At 41.9% G+C, this 19,902-nt stretch overlaps 2 protein-coding genes across 2 annotated transcripts; one reads left to right on the forward strand and one right to left on the reverse strand.

Annotated features, from left to right (window-relative positions):
- Nucleotides 1-5,541: 5,541 nt before the first annotated feature.
- Nucleotides 5,542-8,680, reverse strand: hhex (hematopoietically expressed homeobox). Its single transcript, XM_083687122.1, has 4 exons — nt 8,208-8,680; nt 6,597-6,775; nt 6,280-6,330; nt 5,542-5,957 (listed from the first exon to the last, which is right to left on the reverse strand). The coding sequence occupies exons 1-4, from the start codon at nt 8,608-8,610 to the stop codon at nt 5,721-5,723; spliced, it is 870 nt and encodes a 289-aa protein (XP_083543248.1). The 5' UTR covers nt 8,611-8,680; the 3' UTR covers nt 5,542-5,720.
- Nucleotides 8,681-11,691: 3,011 nt separating this feature from the next.
- Nucleotides 11,692-18,316, forward strand: fh (fumarate hydratase). Its single transcript, XM_083687804.1, has 10 exons — nt 11,692-11,850; nt 12,633-12,764; nt 12,883-12,993; nt 13,279-13,455; nt 13,848-14,030; nt 14,691-14,856; nt 15,135-15,338; nt 16,396-16,523; nt 17,123-17,276; nt 18,118-18,316. The coding sequence occupies exons 1-10, from the start codon at nt 11,731-11,733 to the stop codon at nt 18,258-18,260; spliced, it is 1,518 nt and encodes a 505-aa protein (XP_083543930.1). The 5' UTR covers nt 11,692-11,730; the 3' UTR covers nt 18,261-18,316.
- Nucleotides 18,317-19,902: the final 1,586 nt, after the last annotated feature.

Below are 19,902 nucleotides of genomic sequence, written 5' to 3' on the forward strand. Positions count from 1 at the left end.
TTACTTTTTAGCGTTGGTGTCACAGTCTTGAAAGTATGACAGATATAGCTTTGTTTGACTTCCTGTTCCCAGCAGCCACTGCATGGTTTACAGACCTAAGTTCTTGTGCACTTCTCAAGGTGGATCGATGGAAATCTCATAAGTGACACAGTATCTGCAATCCATTCACTCCTTTGGAGGCAAACACACATTTCTCAACAATGTCCTTATGGATCAAACTATCAGAACAGGGGACAAATCTGCATCATATCCAAGGATAGTTTAAAGGATAATGAGGCTAATACAAGTATAATCTGGAGAAAATATATCAACCAATCAATCAAATTCAATCAACAAAAACAATACAAAACAATATAAACAATAAATACAATACAAAAAATATGATCTAACACCAAAGCATAAACCCCCAAAAAGCAAGCCAAGGAAAAAACTCCCCAGAGGGGAGAAAAATATTGGGCACAGAAAAACTCTGGGAGGAAGAATCCTTGAGAGGAACCAGACTCCAGGGGGACCCATCCTCCTCTGGCTGATCAGTTGCTGAACAGTAAACTAATGTGAAATGTGGTGTGGTGTGGTGCAAGAGTTCAGGGGTCCATAGTGAAGGGCAGCTTCCTGGTCCGAGTTTTGAGGGGCACGGAGCCCCTCGGACAGATAAACAGAAAGAGGACAACACAAGATTAGAGGCTGTTGCTGACTGAAAAACTGAAACACTAAACAGTAGGAGAGAATCAGAATAAAGCAGGTGGCCTGAGGCCTGAGGCACATCTAAGGGACATCTAAAATACATCTACATACGGCCACCAGAGGGACAACAGGAGGGTAGAGGGGGCAGCAGCAAGAGCCTGAGATGCCCAGAGCCAGCACTGTGACCCATCTCAGCTCGCACGGTACTGGGCCGTGCGCCTGCACTGGGAAGGCCTACAGCAGAGGCCCCAGCCAACCCAAACCCCCGCATTGCAAGCGCCCACCCACCACTGCAAGGGAAGAAGGACCCAAAATCGGCCCAGGCAGCAAATGCCGTCCTCCCAACCTGTACCAACTCGGTGGCACGCCTGCATCACAGGGGCAAACACCAGACACCTTGGCCGACCCAGCCTCGACCCACCCCCTGCCCACAGAAAATCACTGCGGCCAGACCCGGATAACGCCTGGGGTAACCATCACCGCTCCCAATCCGTGTAGCGTGTGCCACATGTCTGGATGGGGACGGATAGCAGCAGCAAAGCATTCGGCCCAAAGTCCCAACCCGCCAGCGCCCACTCACCCCCGGGATGAGGAGAGCATGAATCGGCCCCAACAGCAAACACCATCCACCGGACTAAAGCCAACCCCGTGGCATTCCTGCATCAGGTGGGGAGGTGCAGCTGCCCAGGCCGACCCCGCCCCCACAGCACCAGAAGGCGCCCCAGTAACCACCCAGCAAGCCAGCCCCCAGACAGAGACAGCAAGGATGTTTATCATCGGTTTATCACCGGCCTCGTAACACTGACTAAAGAGATGAGTCTTGAGCCCAGACTTGAAAATTGAGACTGAATCTGACTACATAACATGAATCGGAGGATTATTCCAGAGATGAGGCACTCTGTAGCAAAATGCTCTTCCCTCTGCCGTAGTCTTAGATATTCTGGGAACGGCTAATCTCCCTGTATCTTGTGAGCGTAGCACACATGAAGGTTTATATGACTGAAGGAGGTCGGCGAGATATGAGGGAGCGAGTCCATGTAACGATTTATAGGCTAATAATAGAGTTTTAAAGTCTGCTTGTGCTTTAATCGGAAGCCAGTGCAAAGACGCAAGTACACGGTACTACTAAGGATTCTAAAGCTGTATTTTGTACTAGTTGGAGATTTTTCAGCGAGGAGTTTGGGCAGCCAGATAATAGCGCGTTGGAGTAATCAATATCTAATCTTAGATATGTTACAGAGATGAAAGATCGTTTTCTCAAGATGGTTTCAATATGTGGTTTTAATATACCACTTGAATGTCTCTTTACTTTTATTTTCAATACCATATATCACCCCTGAAATGGGCCTAACCAAGTCCCATGGGCATGGAACACTCCAGTAAAGTACAATAAAGTATTATTACAATTGTGTAACAATCAATCATGGGAGGGATTGGTCAACATGAGTTAATGTGTTGTTATAATTGAACGACAGTGGAATGTGGCTGCGGCCGCGACTGTTGACCTTGGATAAATGGCCGCCATTATCTCTGAGGCCGGTTGATAAATTAATGAAAGGACAGTGTTTGCATTGATACTGTATCTCTGGGGCATGTTTTTTTGAAACTCCAGTCATTGACTCGAGTGACACAGATGAACCAAACGGCCAAATAAATGAGCGTTAGTGCGTGGACAGTGCCATTACCAGTCCTTAGTGTGTGTGGCTATAAATCTGAAACTACCGCTAAGTTATTGTCCACTGGGGCCCACTCTTTTCTCCTCTATCTGTCTCATCAGCACAGAGGGACTGAATGTTAAATTGGCCATGAGGCCATTTGTTTGGAAAGATAGCAAACAGTGGTTCATCTGGCTGGTGGGCCGAAGCCGAAAGCGGCTTTTTAACTTTAGGATTTAGGATCATTATCTTAAAGAGAGATGACCGCCCATATAGTGAAGTTGTTAAAGGGGTTTAGCTTAATGTAGCCTAAAGTATATACTGTATACATGGTTAATGTTTGAGTGTCTTATGATGGAGGGAAAGAGATCTTGATGGAGAGGGCCATTCAGCAAAACCCACAAAATTCAACACTGATCATTTTACAGATGCCAATATGAAGTGCTTAATGTCTATAATTATATATAATTATGTTGTTACCTCACTGACTGTTATAGTGCTTTTGAAAACAGATCTGCAATGCCGAACATCTTTTGTCTCAGACTTAAATTATGGATCCTCAGAATCCCATCATGGTGTATTTGTGCTGTTAGGAAGAAAGCTATCTTCTGTTAAAACATGGTGTATCTGTCCTGTTAGGAAGAAAGCTATCCTCTGTTAAAACATGGTGTATCTGTCCTGTTAGGAAGAGAGCTGTCCTCTGTGGATGACTATTAGTGCAGGTTGACTCCAGTGCTTTAATCATGGCTAGGAAGAGGAACAAACAAGCCATTAGGATTTTAGCCCTGTCCTTTGTCATCAAGACCAGAGAACTGATTGGGGTTCTGGAGACTCAAAGATAAAGCATGCACAATCTAACTGATACTACCAGAATGATAACTCAGGGATGGCTGACATGGTCTGAAAGAGAACTACTAATTGACTAGATGGGGTGAAAACATGTTTTCAATTAAACAATTACATTATGGTGATCATGGAACCATTCTCTGTATCCTTCTGCTGATTAAATCAATATTTAGCCTGGAGTTGTCACAGAAACCACTTCCTCTGCTCCTGAAGAACAGCATTTAGAGATTAATCCTGAAAACATTAATTCAATGGATCAGGTGGCATTGAAAGCGATGGAAATTCTACTGAAACCCAGATTCCTTGGGCAGCTAAGGAGATAACACTCACCGATTTATTGTGCACTCGGCTGTATTATTTGCTTTGCAATTAGGCCAAATCCAAATGGAGATAGGACATTTTTAAAGTATTCACCTGCCACTTAAGTGAGTACAAGATTTTCTGCCTGACCATCCAATTTAGATAGCTCCATAAAAACGATTTCTTGCTCAAACAAGGGGATTGACAAATCACGAAGCAAAGATAATAAATAGTTTACTCCAAATGTTGCAAACATCCGATATTAGAATGAGGGACCTGTCCGAGGTAGTGTTTTTTTTACCCCCCCCTTTATTTTGATAGCCCCTATCTGGTGTACATATGCTCAAACTATCAACAAGCTAGGTTTAGGGTAATGGATAGTTGAAGCATTTGTTGATAGCTAGTTAAACATGTATGCTGTATAGGCTACAATCTGTAGGGTCTGTCCAAATAATGTGTTCTCCGGATTTTAGGGGAAAGTATAGTTATCTAATTTCAGAAAAAAACTCATCTCTTTCTCTTTCTCTCTTTCTCTCTCTCTCTCTCTCTTTTTCTAATCAGTCAAATACTCCATAATACGTTGTGAATACTGAAATACTTTTGAATGAACATCAAGTGATTGAAGCCATATCGCATGCTGATTGAATACATTTTACTGGACCATAATGATGAACCTCCTGGTTCATATGAATAACATCTTACATATGTTTATGCATATGTGAGACTTCATTATTACTGTATTGCAATGTTACACTCACATGAGTTTTGAAAGTGAGGAAAATGGCCTGATACATTAACTACAGGGATTTTCACTATATTGCTGCTCAAAATCATCCCCCCAGTAGAGCTAAATCAATAGTATAGTATAAACACTAAAAAGGTTGACTTCATAATAGGTTGACTATTCTCGGGTGTGTAGGACACTGTTCAGGCGTAGACACTAGAGCCATGGACGTACAGTAGGGTGGGCGGTGAACCTATTATTGTCGAGTGGCACCTGGCACTTTGGAACCCAGGGCTATCTAATGAACGTTCCACAGACCAACTTGTGTGTTCTCTTTTTCAAATATTGATTTTACTGTGAACAATTTGTGAACCATTACACAATACAGGCAAAATCGATGTGCATACTTATTGGTTCTGGAAATGGTCTTGTATATCTAAGGCCATTGAACCCAATGAGTGACCATACAGGTGCATACAGCTGGAATATTTATCACACACTCTCAGGAACAAATCATTTGGGTTCTTACAATCATTAACGTTCTGCTTACCGAAAACTCTGAGCTGTTTGTCTTCCTGCTAAATGATAACCTATTTGAAGTTGAATCTGCCGATAGATGAGTCCAAGACAAGAGTGAATCTGTGTTGTAGGAGCCGTGTACAGTACATGATCCTGATTCAACAGGAAACAGCCTCCTTTAAAGGAAATAACTGTGAAATCCTGTATGTCCAATATGGTGTACAGCTACTAGTGACCTCCATCAGACAAATCGTATTTGCAAGGAAGCTAATCAAAAATAATGATGTGACCCTAATTCAGTTTGTCTAACAGTTAAAGACAAACCCCACAGCAGGTTCACACAGAATATTTATGATGTATTGAAGGTGTTATATGTTAAAATTGCCCCCAAAGACTGTCCCTTTCACACACTAGATATTTCCGCAAAGGTCCACCGATCCAAATATATACTGTTAGCACTCTGTGTAAATGCGCATTGCGGGTTTCCTTTATCTACAATTGATTGAATTAGAGCTTATGTATAACAAATATTTTATCAGCATCTCGGTCGTGATGTGCTTGACGCACATAATGTGTTAAAGTTGCCATTGCAGAGGCATTCATCTTATATCATCCAAATAAATTAATATTTGTTATCACAAAATATAGTTTATTAGTAATCTAAACAAATACACTAAACTGTTGTTATTACTAATGCTATTAATTAGAATTGACTTGCGTATCAAGCAACACATTTTAATCATTGGTGAGCTGCTATAGATGTTCTGGGGGATAACACGCCCGTTAATTATTCCTTAGGCATTGGCTGAAGTCAAGATGTTTGGCTCAAGAGTTATTTATTAATTCATCATAATGACATGAAAACAACATGAAAACAAATATACAGGTATACATTATTTACAAACAAAATGCTATTCCCCAGCTCCAACCTATTGCTTTACTTCACGAATGAGTTGCCAAAAGGGATAATATCCAACGTGCAACTTGTGATCTCATATTTGCGGATTCAAGGGGAACTCCACGTCCTCCTCAATGTCCAGCTCCTGGTCCGTGTCGTCTGAAATGTCTGATTCCATGTCTCCTTGTGACAGAGGCGACGATGAGCTCTGCGACCGACTGTGCGACACCTCCGCGCATCTTTGGTCCGAGCTCACCACCGATTCAGCTCCCTCGCAATTTCTCCTGGTACTTTCATCTTCAAGCTCTGCCTTACTTCCTTGAGGGTTTTCCTAAAAGTAAAAACAATGAAGGCCTGTTAGAAAATATGGAATCATAGGCCTATGCGTCTCACTCACCATGACGCATGACTTTTACCCGGCTTAAAATTAAAGCGCTAAATGTCAACTAGGGAACTTGGATAGTTTCAAAGAAAGGTTTAAAAGAAGTATAACCAAAGACATTTAAGTAGCCACAAGCCAACATTTTCATATTTCGCAATCTTATGACAATTCTTATTCTATCCATGCAGTCACAGCAAATAACTTAAAACAACAATAAAATATGCTAAAAATAACATAACAAAGTGTGAAGTTCAATTTCTAATGTATTCACCTGCTTGAGTCGTCGCCACTTGGCTCTTCGATTTTGGAACCACGTCTTCACCTGTAAATATGTCAACAGGAATTGTTTTAAAATGCAGTTTGTTGCTGTTAGTGTTCCACTTGGGCCTATAGCCGAGGCCTACTATTGCAAATTGCAACATCTGAAACTCAAGTGAACGAACCCGTTGTTATTATCATTACAAATTATATATCACATTTTCAAAAACGGATAAACCACTTGGCATTATCTCACAGTGATGTCTATCTTTATGAAACCATGTGATCGTCCAGACCTGGCATCGTCGTGAACAATGACATGCTGCTTACCTGTCTTTCACTCAATTGTAACATTTTTGCCAGTCGTTTTCGTTCTGGTGGAGAAAGATATTTCTGGGTCTCAAACTTCTTTTCCAACTCTATTGTCTGGTCATTGGAGAACCGCACTTGGCCCCCTTTTCTCTTGTGTAAAGGCCGTTGTATGAATGGGGTCCATAAAAGTTGTTTACCTGTAAAGAAAATAAAGACATATTGTTAAATATGGTTATGGAAAGACAGTTTATAGATAAATATGCAGCTTTAATGAGTTTCTCCTCAAACACGGTTTAGTCTTTTAATTGTCAGTTTGTTGTTGCGTACATAGCTTTTAAGGAAGGCCTGCGTGGAGAGGCCGATGGCAAAAGGCTGAGACTGAAAACTATGGCAAAATTTCCGTTCATGTGTTTCCTGTCGGTTTATCTCATGAGTAGTCTTAAAATAACGTCCTTTGCACTATCAACACATATCGAAATTGGTGATTAATGCTTCTTAAATTGGATTATTATGTTTGCATGAGCCTGACTTAACCATGGAAGGATTTTGTTAACCATTAATTGCATGAAAGGCAAATCAAAATGCAAGCAGTAGCCTATAGCCTAGCCTATGAACAGGTCTATAATGTTGAAAATCAAATAAATCTTCTAGTGGGCTTTGGATCACTTTTTAAGAGGAACAATCTTGAGAGTTATTTGTTTTCATTTTGTAGCACAACATAAAAGAATCAAGCCCTAGATTAAATACCATAATTGAACATGAAATAAACGTGGGACAAAGATGAATACATACAAAAATAACGTTTAGAAACTGTTAAATTGCTTCAGTGCCTGTTTCATGTGTGCGGTTTGATTATTTTAGCAACCATAATGTCACATCCCGCTCAGAGGAAATGAACAATATCAGAAAAACGGATCCCGGCTATCAGAAGTCGAGTGTTTCCTGAATATGTCTGTATTGAGGATGTCGATAAAATAATCAGCATCGTGCACGACTCGCCGGGAAGCGCCTGCTTGAGGCAGCCAGGAACACACTGAACAGCTTCTGAAACCAGATTTACTCCTATCGAGAGCTCAAGATTTCCTGTATGAACGGAAAGGGTCAGGCTTGCAGAACAGAGACAGTTAACCCCAGACAAACACTTCACTGCTGAAATAACAAGTGATTTAGAGCATTCTTTGTCACTGCCCTGGACTTCAGAGGTTTGTAACAATAACGGCTTTTATGGCCTTTTTCAAACTCAAGGTCGCTCAAGTCTCCCAAAACGACCACGTTTGTATATTGCACACAAATATGCCCGTTAAAAATAATCAACCATAATAATAATAATGATAATGAGAAAGCACACATTTCTTTAGCCATAGGCCTTATAGGTCAGGACAAAAAAAACGGACGCGTTGATATATAAACCATGTGCTGCATAGAATTAACTTTGAGAATACATTTTAATTATAGTTATTTATTTTAATTATTTTGGCCAACACTTTGGGTGATTATTCAATTGTCATCACCATAGAGCAAATGATTTCAGCATGCCTGTAAGCGCAATCATTTGAACACATCGTGGGGCTAGTCCAGGATAACCGATAAAAGTCTAGGATAACCGCTAAATACATACAGCAAACTTACCAAGAGGATCATGCCTGATGAGTGCATGGGTGTAGTCCCCCATTGAGCGATGGAATGGATATATTGAATTGGCGAAAGCTCCGGAGGCATACGTGGCTGTCAGCGCAGCGTGGTGGGAGAGGGCTGGGTGGATCGGCGTTGGCTCGTAGATGGGGGTCCTGTATGGAGACACCAAACTCGTGAAGGATGAATTTGGAGACGGGAAGGTTGGCGTGGGCATAACCGCAGGAGACGTATGAGTCCCATGTCTTCCCAGGATGTCCTCAATGTAGAAAGGAGTTGGGTGCACGGGCTGGATTGGAGTCGGTGCGTAAAGAGGAACACTCATGGCTGCAGACGCGGAGTGCTGGTATTGCATATTGTTTTGCGTAATGCTGCTGAATTGTGCTAATCTATAGTTCATATAGTAGTCTACCAAAAGAAAAACTCCTCAAAAGCTAGAGGTGCTGCTTCTCTCTCCATCGGTTACCTCGGGTTAGTTGGCGAGTCTGACAACAGTTTAGGCTACTCATATCTAAGTTTTGAGAGGGAGGAGGAGATAACGGAGCAGACAACTTCCTGCAGGTACACACAGACTCTGATTGGTTCCCTGTAAAACGTGCACCTAATGAGATTAAAAAAAACAACTAACAAGTGGGCCTACCTCTGTGTACCTTGAGCTCCAGTGTGTTGATGTTGGAGGTAGAAGATACACCTTCTCTGTAGGCTCGCTCATACCTTCGCAACAACATAACACAACTTCTAATATATAAACATTTTTACGCATGGACAGTTCGATCTGGAAAAACATAAAGGTCCATAAAGAGTCATATAATATTTGCAGGATAAAAATTGCCAATATAAGTCGAACATATTCTGACTCAAGATGATTTGAATGTTATCAATAATGTCAAATACAATAGCTTTGGCACGTGATTAACTCACCATTTGAATGATTAAAGTTATCCCGAAGGTGATGTTCATATCAGTGGGCTTTTCAACGTAACAATATGATTGGTAGAGGCTTATCATGTACCTGATTACCCCTACAACGTTTCCCCATCTCGGTTAAACAGTAATGAATAACACTGTAAACTTCTCGTTTCAATATAAATCATAACAAAAGTAGTTTAATAAGTGCACTCTCCAACTCTCCTCTTTTTTCTCGTTTAAAGTAACTTTGTGTTATGTTGATTTAGCCCTGCTACTCAATTCTTTATATCTTCATTTTACTGTATAGCTCATTTCTATGCAACTTGGGCTGCACCAACGCTGAAATCCCCTCATTTCCACTGGCCAGTACTGAGTCTTAAATTCCATTTTCTACTAGCGTGTCACCACGATAAAGGCAACTTTCTTAGTTGTAATTTAGATAAAGAGACCAGCAGAATAAACATTGGTATGAGAAGAAGAAGACATATAGCCTCACATGAAAGACAACTCACTAAATGGCTAATATTTGGACTTTGACTAATCATTGTAGTGAATTGATCTGGCTCTTCTGGCGTCAGACCCCTGTCAGAAACATCCAAGGAACCCGTTGGTTATCGCCTGTCTGATGCCATCGAACCCTACTCACATTGGCGCCATGGCTCCCATTTCATAGACGTCGTTTTGTTGAAAATATTGGATACAATTAAGCAGAACTTTTATAAAGCAAACATCAGACTATCTGTAGCCTAGGCCTATTAAAACAAGCGATTGCATTTAGTAATATGTAATCCACTGGTTTACAGCCAATTCGGCTATATCCGATAGGGGACTTGGAGATATAGCATAATGTGGCAAACAATTAAGCATGATGACAGACATGCACCGTGTAGACTTGATTTATGATATGACTCTATCGTACTTTCTTCACCATTATCAAATGATATGCAACCTCTGCCTTGTGATCTAATTGTGGCAATTGATTATTAATCAAAAGGAACATTTTAACAAAATGTTCCATTATCTGGCACAGATAGCCTAACTGCAATACAAATCCTCAACAAATCGCAGGCCTATTGGCAGATGATTAGGAAACAGGAACTAAGACAACATATAGACAAACGTCAAACAAAAGATAGTCTATCATAGGACGTCACCTGATAACTTCAATTACAGAATCATTTAGATGTTATCCAAGCAATTATGAATCACTTGTATCAGTTCTGAATGCTTCCTCTACAGATTCTACGCATACTATACATGTCCCTGATAGGCAACCAGAGTTTAAGCCTCAACAAAAAAAGGAGATTAAATGAAATATGTTCTTGAATAATCAAAGTTCATGAATAGTTAGTTCATGAATGGCCAAGAGGCGCATTGGAAGGCTCTTTAGCCTAGACTGTATTAACCTTTATTGGCTGGGCATAGAAAATAAGGTTGTATCTATATCAAAAAAGTCATAACCAAGTAGGTAGCCTAAAGCCTCAATGCTTTTTGACAAGGTGTTTATGGTTTGCACAGCACAGTCAACATTTGCAGAAATCTGCACACACTCGCCCACCCCACTCCACTCAAACATCAAACACGCTCCAGTAAATGTTGTTGTACTATGATTAAATGACTATTTCTACCATCATAAAGTAGGCTAAAAAGCCTAAATGCAAAAAAAAGCTTTGGTCTTAAGGCCTAGTAACCAATTTTCATCAACTGAGTGCTGGCACACCTAACATAATTAAGAAGGAGGTCATTGCTGCCATCTAGAGGAGAGAAAGGTCTGTCAAATCAAACCTTACTGATAGCTTTACCAGTCAGTCGAGAGCAGGGGAAAAGACATGTATTTGATCGACAATTTACAGTTTTGTAGTCCGCCCGTGAGAGAAAAAGGATCCTATAGTGCGTTGTCTGTCTTCTATTCATTGCAGTGTATGTCAATGAGTGTAGAGCACCATTCTGTACTGAAAACACATTTACCAACCTAAGTTGTGAGGCAATAAAATTAACTTGTATCTTGTCATGAAACATATAAATTACTAGCTTGGAGAATGAATAAGAGTATTAATTCGGCTGTTTGAGAGAAGCTTTGAATCCTAAGCAACCTGGCCAGTGGTGAGTACATGTTGTTTGAAGTACAGTAGACCAACATACAGCACTATAGCAGGTATCAAAGCTGTGTGCTGGAAAATCTTATTTATTAGTTAAGTTAGTTAAGTATTTATTTAATTTTTTGACTTAGTTATTTTTTCAATTTCATTTAGAATTTCCTGTCTTTTGAGGCTTTTGACAAGCCATAACTTCTTGGTCATGATAATAATAATAATAATAATAATAATAATAATAATAATAATAATAATAATAATAACAATAATAATAATAAAGGATAAAAATGATATAACAATAACAATAATAGTAGTAGGCTACTGTAATTGTAATGTCAAACCTTTTTATTGAAGACTACGGGACATCGTGAAATCATGCCGTGTGCTGCTTTCAATGATCTCCCCCCGTGAGTAGGTGTTGTTGCAAGTATGTGGTTCCGCCCACCAACACAGGATTTTGGTTGGTTCCTATCCTTCCGCCCTCCGCCACCGTCTGAACTGACAGCTGAGCCAGCGCCATGTATCGCTCTCTGAGAAACGTCCAGCGATTAAACTGCAACCTTCTGGCGTTGCAGAGGAACATAGCCAACAGAAAGCATAGCCCTGCACTAGGCGCAGTCATCACCTCCTCCAGAATGGTAAGTTGTTTTGGTTTTGGAGATGGGAGTGAGCTTTTACTATCTCAATGCAGGCCTGCAAATGACCTTATCCAAGCTAGCCGTTTAAAATGAATGAATAGTTCGCTAGCAACCTAGCTAGGGAAGAAACTGTCGGAGCGGAGGAATGGTTGCTTCGGCTCATATCGGTCTTAACCTTCATGACATTGACAACCCCAACTAACTCCGCAAATGAAGAACAGAGGTATGTTTCCAGGTAGCGAGAAAGCTCATTTGTCAGCCAAGTTATCTTGTCTAGCTAGCCTGCAGAAGGTCAAAGTCAGTTCACTTTTGTGCTAGCTAGCTTGCTAGGCTGCTAGCTGGCTATTATTTCACTGCATGCCACGCTGTATCCGTATAGCAGGGTCTCACTGTCTCTGTCAATGAAAGCTGATGGTGGGTACATCGTTAACTCTCTAACCCTAACCCTAGTCATAACAACTCAAGTCAAACACCTGACCTGACCTGATCTGTTAGCAAGCCCCCGAATGTCAACAAAAGATGGTGATTTGTCACAGTAATACAAATAAACACGATGATAATTGTGTCTCTCGTGATGTTGGCACTCATATGTAGTCAGCCATACATTCTATTTTTTCATGATTTGTTGCTATTACAATGGTTATTACTGTCATTTAAAAAAAACATTGAGTCATTATCATCGATTGTGCTTTGTGTACAAAGTAAGAAAACGTTGCAGTTTCACTGTAATTCAATGGCTTCACTCGTTCAGTCATTGATTTTTGAATTTTTCGTTTTTTTAGGCCAGTTCAGACTACAGAATCGAGCGGGATACATTTGGAGAGCTGAAAGTGCCCAGCGACAAGTACTATGGTGCCCAGACTGTCAGATCTACGATGAACTTCAAAATCGGGGGTGAGACCGAGAGAATGCCAGTAAGTCTTTCAGAGAGAAGATGACTTCCGTGTCGATTTTCAGTAGCCTCAATGATATTGTTATTGATAAGATGATACACGTTGTCCTCACTTTTGTCTTTCATACGCTATCTACCAGATCCAAGTCATCAAAGCATTTGGTATTCTGAAGAGGGCTGCTGCGGAGGTGAACCAGGACTATGGACTGGACCCAAAGATAGCTGAAGCCATTGTCAAAGCCGCTGATGAGGTGCCACAGTTTAACATCTAAAGATTTCCTAATAGAGAGAAAATCAAACAGACCAAGCACAGGGAGTGCATGACTGTCAGCTCACAAGGACCTCTGTAGAGAAGAGCTACGTTTTTGTTACAGTACTCAGCAATGGCAGTGCTCTAGTCCTGATATAGCTAGGCTAGCTTTCCATGATGACGGAGTCCAGCCATGTCTGGGCTAGCCTGTGCTCTAGATGAAGCTACATGACCAGTTACATTGTTGCCTGTCCTTGCACTAACTGATACCAATGATACCTGGAAGGTGACCGCTGGGAAACTGGACGACCACTTCCCCCTGGTCGTCTGGCAGACGGGGTCAGGAACTCAGACCAACATGAACGTGAACGAGGTCATCAGCAACAGGGCCATTGAGATCCTTGGCGGGAAACTCGGTAGCAAGGACCCTGTTCACCCCAATGACCACGTCAACAAAAGCCAGGTGACCATTCACAAAGACAGTCTCTCTCTACCTGTCACCAACGACATTTCAAGATGAAACCCAGTGATATATTTTGCAATTACCCAATGATTTCCAGTTGGCCGTGTGCGCTTGCAGTATTTGATGGTCCTTAATGGTCATTGACGTGAATCTGACAAGCTCATGCCTTCAACATCTGTATGAATTATCTATTTGAAGTAAACAGAGTATCAATACGAGAAAGCACACAAAGCAGAACGAAAAAGTGTATGCTTAGTTTATTTTATTTACATTATGATGTCATAGTAGAGCACAACACAAACGGATACTTTTGAAACACAACACAACTTGGACGCCCAGGACCGTGTTGATTGGGTCCAGAAGGAAGTGTGTAACGTGTTGGTTTGTTGCAGAGCTCCAACGACACGTTCCCCACCGCCATGCACATCGCAGCCGCCAGGGAGGTCCACGAGGTGCTTCTCCCCGGGCTGCAGCTGCTGCACGACGCCCTGGCCGCCAAGTCAGAGGAGTTTAAAGACATCATCAAGATCGGCCGCACACACACCCAGGACGCCGTACCCCTCTCCCTGGGACAGGTCAGTACTCCTCCGGATGTTTGTCTGTTGTAGGACGTTGTTTAAAACCCTCTTCTGCTGAATGCCCTATTTGACTAATTTCCGCCTAAAAACCAGACCCCAAACTAAACTGCTTCTAACATTAGAAATATAATGATCAGATGCAAAAGCAGGATGCCATTGGATGGTAACATCTTGAAGTTTTGTGTGGATATGCTCAGATCATACTTTAGAATAACATACTACACATGGCAAGGAGATAAAGTTATCAAATTCATAATCAAATTAAAGCAGGATTTGGGACCAATTATAGGCCCCGTCCGGCTAAAGAGGTTAAAGTATTCTAGCATGTTTACGTATAACTGAAAACAGTATGTCCCTCATTAAGTTGAAAAGGGATCATGTGATGTTGCCTATCGTATAGATTCATTTGGCTGTGGTGAATGGCTTGTCATGTGATAATCGTTATGCCAATAGTATATATGCTTGAGTAGACAACATTGCTATTAAAGTAAATGTATGCATTTATGACCTTGTTTTTATCTGAGTAGGTCATTGTCTGTTTGAGTGTAAAATACTGTGCTCAAATCTTAGCCTTAGCTTTTTTGTTTTGTTTTTGTTTATGTTTGCATGACATTCTTAAGAACAGTCAATGAACTGGCATGTGTTTCTGTGTTGCAGGAGTTTAGTGGCTACGTCCAGCAGGTGAAGTACAGCATGGAGCGAATCAGGTCAGCCATGCCCAGAGTGTACGAGCTGGCAGCGGGTGGCACGGCGGTGGGCACAGGCCTGAACACCCGCATCGGCTTCGCTGAGAAAGTGGCAGCGAAGGTCTCTTCTCTCACAGGTACCCCATAGGCTTCATGCACTCCCAACACCTGCTTCAACAGAATGACGTTGAATATTTGAGCGGAAATAACCATGACATCCTCTTTCCGGGACAGCAATTTGATTTCTTCAAGGAGTGCTTGAACGGTATCCATTTGCTGTCCTGAACCTTTTCTTCACCACTTTCTGCATTTCTACATTTTAAGGACTGGGACACCCATCTCAACGGTCCAGTTAATGTTAGAACTTCTGAGCACCAGCACTTAACCAACATCATGTTTCCTGTCCCAACCCCAGGTCTGCCGTTTGTGACGGCGCCAAACAAGTTTGAGGCCCTGGCGGCCCACGACGCCTTGGTGGAGCTGAGCGGGGCTCTGAACACGGTGGCCTGCAGCATGATGAAGGTGGCCAACGACATCCGCTTCCTGGGCTCCGGACCTCGCTCCGGCCTGGGAGAGCTCATCCTGCCAGAGAACGAGCCTGGGAGCAGCATCATGCCTGGTGAGAGAGAGGATCAGACACAACACCATCAGCATTCTTTGCTGCGTCCCATTTCTCCAACCCTTCTCCACGTGGATTTTAATTTAACAGCGCGGCGCTGGATTGCGACTTTGTTCATGTCAAAATGTGCAAAAAACTACTGCTAAAACGCTGAATTCACTGAGGGACATCATAACGCTTTCACTTTAGCTTTTGTTTTTAACAATGATGTTGTTGGCGATCAAATATGGTTACTCTATCATTACTAAATATATAGTTTAATTTGCCTTGAAATGTTTCCATAGTGGCGCTGCCAAGTTCACGTCGCTTCCATTCTTTGGGGAGAACTCTTTGATTGGTCATAGGCATGGGCTCTCAATCCATTCCCATCTAAATCCATGTGGGAATGGCATTCTTCAGGAAAAAGGGACGCAGCGTATGTTTACTTTGACTAGGAAAGGAGTGGAGGTTAGGGAATATCTATGAAGATGAGTGATAGTCATGTTTCTTTGGGGGACTTTGCTTTCGAATTGTTAGCCTACTTTGTTATTATGTACAAGTGGAGTTCTTGTGTGTAAGTGGTGTGGTGTTAGTTTAAGTGTAAGGACTAGGGAGCTGCTTGAGCCACACTCCCAGCTGCTTGCAGTCGTCCATGCCATCTGGGTCAGGTTTCAAGCCTTATTTTTGGCCAGTCCCCCCCCCCCCCGACATCAAGTTCAACATGGACAGGCATAATCATGGCGATGAAAGAAGTATTAATAAGTAAGCATAATAAAGATGATCATTTCTTTCTTAAAGAGCTGACCACAAACATGTTGACCTATACCCATGTCCTGTAGAAGGGGAATGACGTTATTACTCCTCACATTAAGTTAGGGTGCTATTGAAGTATGATAGTTTGGTGACACTACATTAGCAAAGTAGCTTTATAGCTGGGTAGTAACGTATGCCTATTAACTCTAGTAAGAACATTGTGTCAACCGAGTAATTACAGTATTATTACACACACACACACACAAATGTCTTGAAGACCACCCATCAACCTATTAACTAATGTGTGTTAACATATGTTTTCCAGGGAAGGTGAACCCTACTCAGTGTGAGGCCATGACCATGGTAGCAGCCCAGGTCATGGGAAACAACGTGGCTGTGACTGTCGGAGGCAGCAACGGTCACTTTGAGTTGAACGTTTTCAAACCAATGATGGTAAGAACAGAACTGTGATATTACTTTGTGTGTGTGTGGAGTGTGTTTTGTAAGGTTTTAAGCCTCTGTTTTGACTGGAACCATATTAGTCCTAGCCTTATACGAGACGAGGGGGGAAAAAAACACCCAGGTCCTTCAAGGATGTTTTCAATTCCAGGTAGTACAGCGTGTGCTGATAAATATTTCATTTTTTTTCTCATTTAAACTGTGGTCTTTTGTGGGGCCTGAATTATTGAATTGATTTGTTCTTGTGTTGTCACTGTTGTTTTGCTTTGAAATATTTACTTCCTGAGATTGTCCTCTCTTCTCATGGCCTGTTCTCGTCACCACAGCTTGGAACATTATTTCTATATTGCTTTAAAAGTAAACCTGCGCTCTTAATACGCAGACAGTCGATTGAAAAGAGGACTGGCCTTTTCAGTGCTTGGCAGGTTGCTAAGATAGAACTAGAGGTGGGCAAAAATAGAATTAACACATGGATGTAGAAATAGTATTCATAATACGTATTGTATATGTATCTCTATGTTTGGGGTCCTTGGTCCTCTCTGACCAAGTGCCTGTTTGAGACTATAAAGTTTTGTGAATCTGAATCCTCCCAGATCAAGAACGTGCTGAACTCTGCCAGGCTGCTGGGCGATGCGTCTGTCTCCTTCACCAACAACTGCGTGGTGGGCATCGAGGCCAACACAGAAAGGATCAACAAGCTGATGAACGAGTCCCTCATGCTTGTCACTGCTCTCAACGAACACATAGGTGAATGTTTTACCCACATCTGACCAGCAGAGGGCAGTCACCCACAGCCTCACATTCGGCAATGTTGAGGTCCACCCGTTTATGAAGCGAATGAGATATTCTCTACAGTGAGCCTGAGGGTGAATCTTAAAAGGCTTTCCTCCTATGTTTTGAGAAGGAGATCAGATGAGAAGTCTAGGAAAGGCTGTCAGTCTGTGTCCACTGCTTCTGCCCCACAGTACTTATGCCTTGACTTTAGGAAGAAGAAAAAAAGCAGTACACTGATAGCAGCAAGTGCTTTAAGAGAACACTAAATAAATGTCTATTTCCTGAGGAGGTAGGATCCAACTCACACACACACACACACACACACACACACACATATACACACACAGGTCCTGGTGCCCTTGGTAAGGTGGGCCAAGACTGGAGGGGACCCAGATGTGCTTTGGCGCTGGGTCAACTACAGGGGCCGCAGATTGATGGCATTAATCAAACTTGCCAATACAGAGGTCCCTGACACAGGTGCAAGTCCTTTCTCCCCAAACAGCTGTCTAGTTTGCGGCCGGTTCTTGACACATTGACACAAGCAGGGGCCTCAATGTGTAGAGGGCCACCCTCTCAGTTGAACACCAGATCCCCCTAGACCCAGTGGGTCAGAAGTGCCCTTCTATGAGAACCACAGATGTCAGTTTCTTCTCTAAAAGTTTGTCAAAAGATGTGAATATGGCTTCTTATCACATGAATCAGGATTTATGGCCATTAAGTTGTCAAGATGACTGGTTTGTTATTGGTCTGATTATGAATGGTTTATATGTACAGGACTGAAACAACCTGATCCTGTCCATTCTCTACCCTATAGGTTACGACAAAGCTGCCAAGATTGCCAAAACAGCACACAAAGAAGGGTCAACACTAAAAGCCACCGCCATCAAGCTTGGATATCTGACAGAGGAAGAGTTTGACCAGTGGGTCAAGCCACATGAGATGCTGGGTCCCAAATAGAATATATAAATGGTTAAATGTCTTATGTCTTTGTACAAATAAAATACTAATTTCTGTTCAAACAAATTTGTTCTTTTTCATGATGAATTCGTCAGTCACATCTGCTTCCCTCTCAGTATTATACATTTGTAGGAACATGTACAGTAGTAACTTTTTGGTTTCTGAATTGAGCTGAAAACATACTATGATAACAGTATTGTTGTATCTGAGGACATATACAGTGTTTCACAGTAGATGAACTACAACTCTGAGGAAATGTTTTGTGTTATGTTCTGCGTAACTCAAGGCCATAGTCAATGATAGCAATGTACATTTTTTATTCAAACAAAGAACACTTGCTCCGATGCAATTTTTTTTCTTTCTCTGTAGTTTTACCAGCCAACCTGCACCACTCCAAACAAAGGTGAATTTTCTTGTTTTTAAAATGTTTTTTTCCTTCACATTATTTAAAGATGGTAACTGGAGGTTAAGACTGTCACCATGGTCATTTAGAATAATTTTCTGTCAACCTTTGACAACCACACACAACCACACGCTTCTAGGAATATGACATACTCTGCATGTACAGTATTTCAAAACCTACAACTGGTATTGAAATTAACTGGTATCTACTAAATTCATAAATACTTCTTTCATTGCCAATACTTGCCACAATATAGGTGGCCAGTAGAGGACAACACTTCCCACGTACCCCTGCCCACTGCCTCCAATCAGGTAGGCAACTGTGCTGCACAAGAGAGCTCTCTACAAGATGGTTGCTGAGAAAAGAGCAATGTTTAGTTTTCCCAAAGAGAGACAGTCAAGTTGAATGACCTGACAGTTTATAGTGCTTAGATTTACCTTTTGCTAGTTTGAAGATTGATAATGAAAATCAGTTGTCTCCTGTCTGCCTGCTGAACTGTTTCTAGTGATCCTGTGTCTATTAGTGATCCTTGTGTGTAGTGGGGCCAACCACCGGCTACATTACGATACCAGTCAAATATTCTAATTTTCAGTAGACAAGATAACTCAAATATGACATGAACCATGCACAAGCTGAGGACTAATGGGTAACTTGAAAAGTGAGAGAGTTTCGATATGATTACAATGTGGTATTCATTACAAACCTTTGAAGTCAGGTTTACATGTATTGAGTGCATTTATATAACGCTCTGTTCTAGACACCGAAAGTGCTAACATTGTAAGGCGTGAGAATTGACCTCATCACTACCAATGTATAGCACCCACTTGGTTGATGAGGTTTAAGCTGTTTGATCCATACAGATAGACACTATCTATTTCTATGTTTTGCTCCCATCCTATTCAAAACCCCATAGAACAAAGAGACCGCAGCTACACAGTCCTATGACATGGTGCTTTGCCATTTCAAGACCAGTTCTCACTCTGTGGCACTGGTGAGTGTCAGTGCTGCCTGACGGATGTCACACCCTTGTCGCTGTAGGCAGAGTCCTGGGTTGCCTCTGATAAAGTCACACTAATGAGCAGGGGGACATATGTAGTGCCTTTGGGCACAGTGAGGTTTGATTCACACACAGCAGCACAATGCTACACTCCTGGGCTCAGGCTAACTCATGGAGAGAGACATGTCATTATAAGAAGAGAGGGAGGTCAAGAGAGGAGAGACAGGAGGGGTGACAGGTGG

Source organism: Argentina silus, assembly GCF_951799395.1.
Source record: "Argentina silus genome assembly, chromosome: 16".
In the NCBI taxonomy this organism is placed as follows: domain Eukaryota; kingdom Metazoa; phylum Chordata; class Actinopteri; order Argentiniformes; family Argentinidae; genus Argentina; species Argentina silus.

What these genes read in the sequence shown, in the direction of transcription:
- hhex (XM_083687122.1), bottom strand. Translation starts at nt 8,610, where the DNA reads ATGAACTATAGATTAGCACAATTCAGCAGCATTACGCAAAACAATATG. An exon ending in CATCAGGCATGATCCTCTTG is followed by an intron (nt 6,776 to 8,207) that starts GTAAGTTTGCTG and finishes TTTTCTTTACAG; the next exon opens with GTAAACAACTTTTATGGACC. An exon ending in TACAATTGAGTGAAAGACAG is followed by an intron (nt 6,331 to 6,596) that starts GTAAGCAGCATG and finishes ACATATTTACAG; the next exon opens with GTGAAGACGTGGTTCCAAAA.
- fh (XM_083687804.1), top strand. Translation starts at nt 11,731, where the DNA reads ATGTATCGCTCTCTGAGAAACGTCCAGCGATTAAACTGCAACCTTCTG. An exon ending in GTGAGACCGAGAGAATGCCA is followed by an intron (nt 12,765 to 12,882) that starts GTAAGTCTTTCA and finishes GCTATCTACCAG; the next exon opens with ATCCAAGTCATCAAAGCATT. An exon ending in TGCTCTCAACGAACACATAG is followed by an intron (nt 17,277 to 18,117) that starts GTGAATGTTTTA and finishes TCTACCCTATAG; the next exon opens with GTTACGACAAAGCTGCCAAG.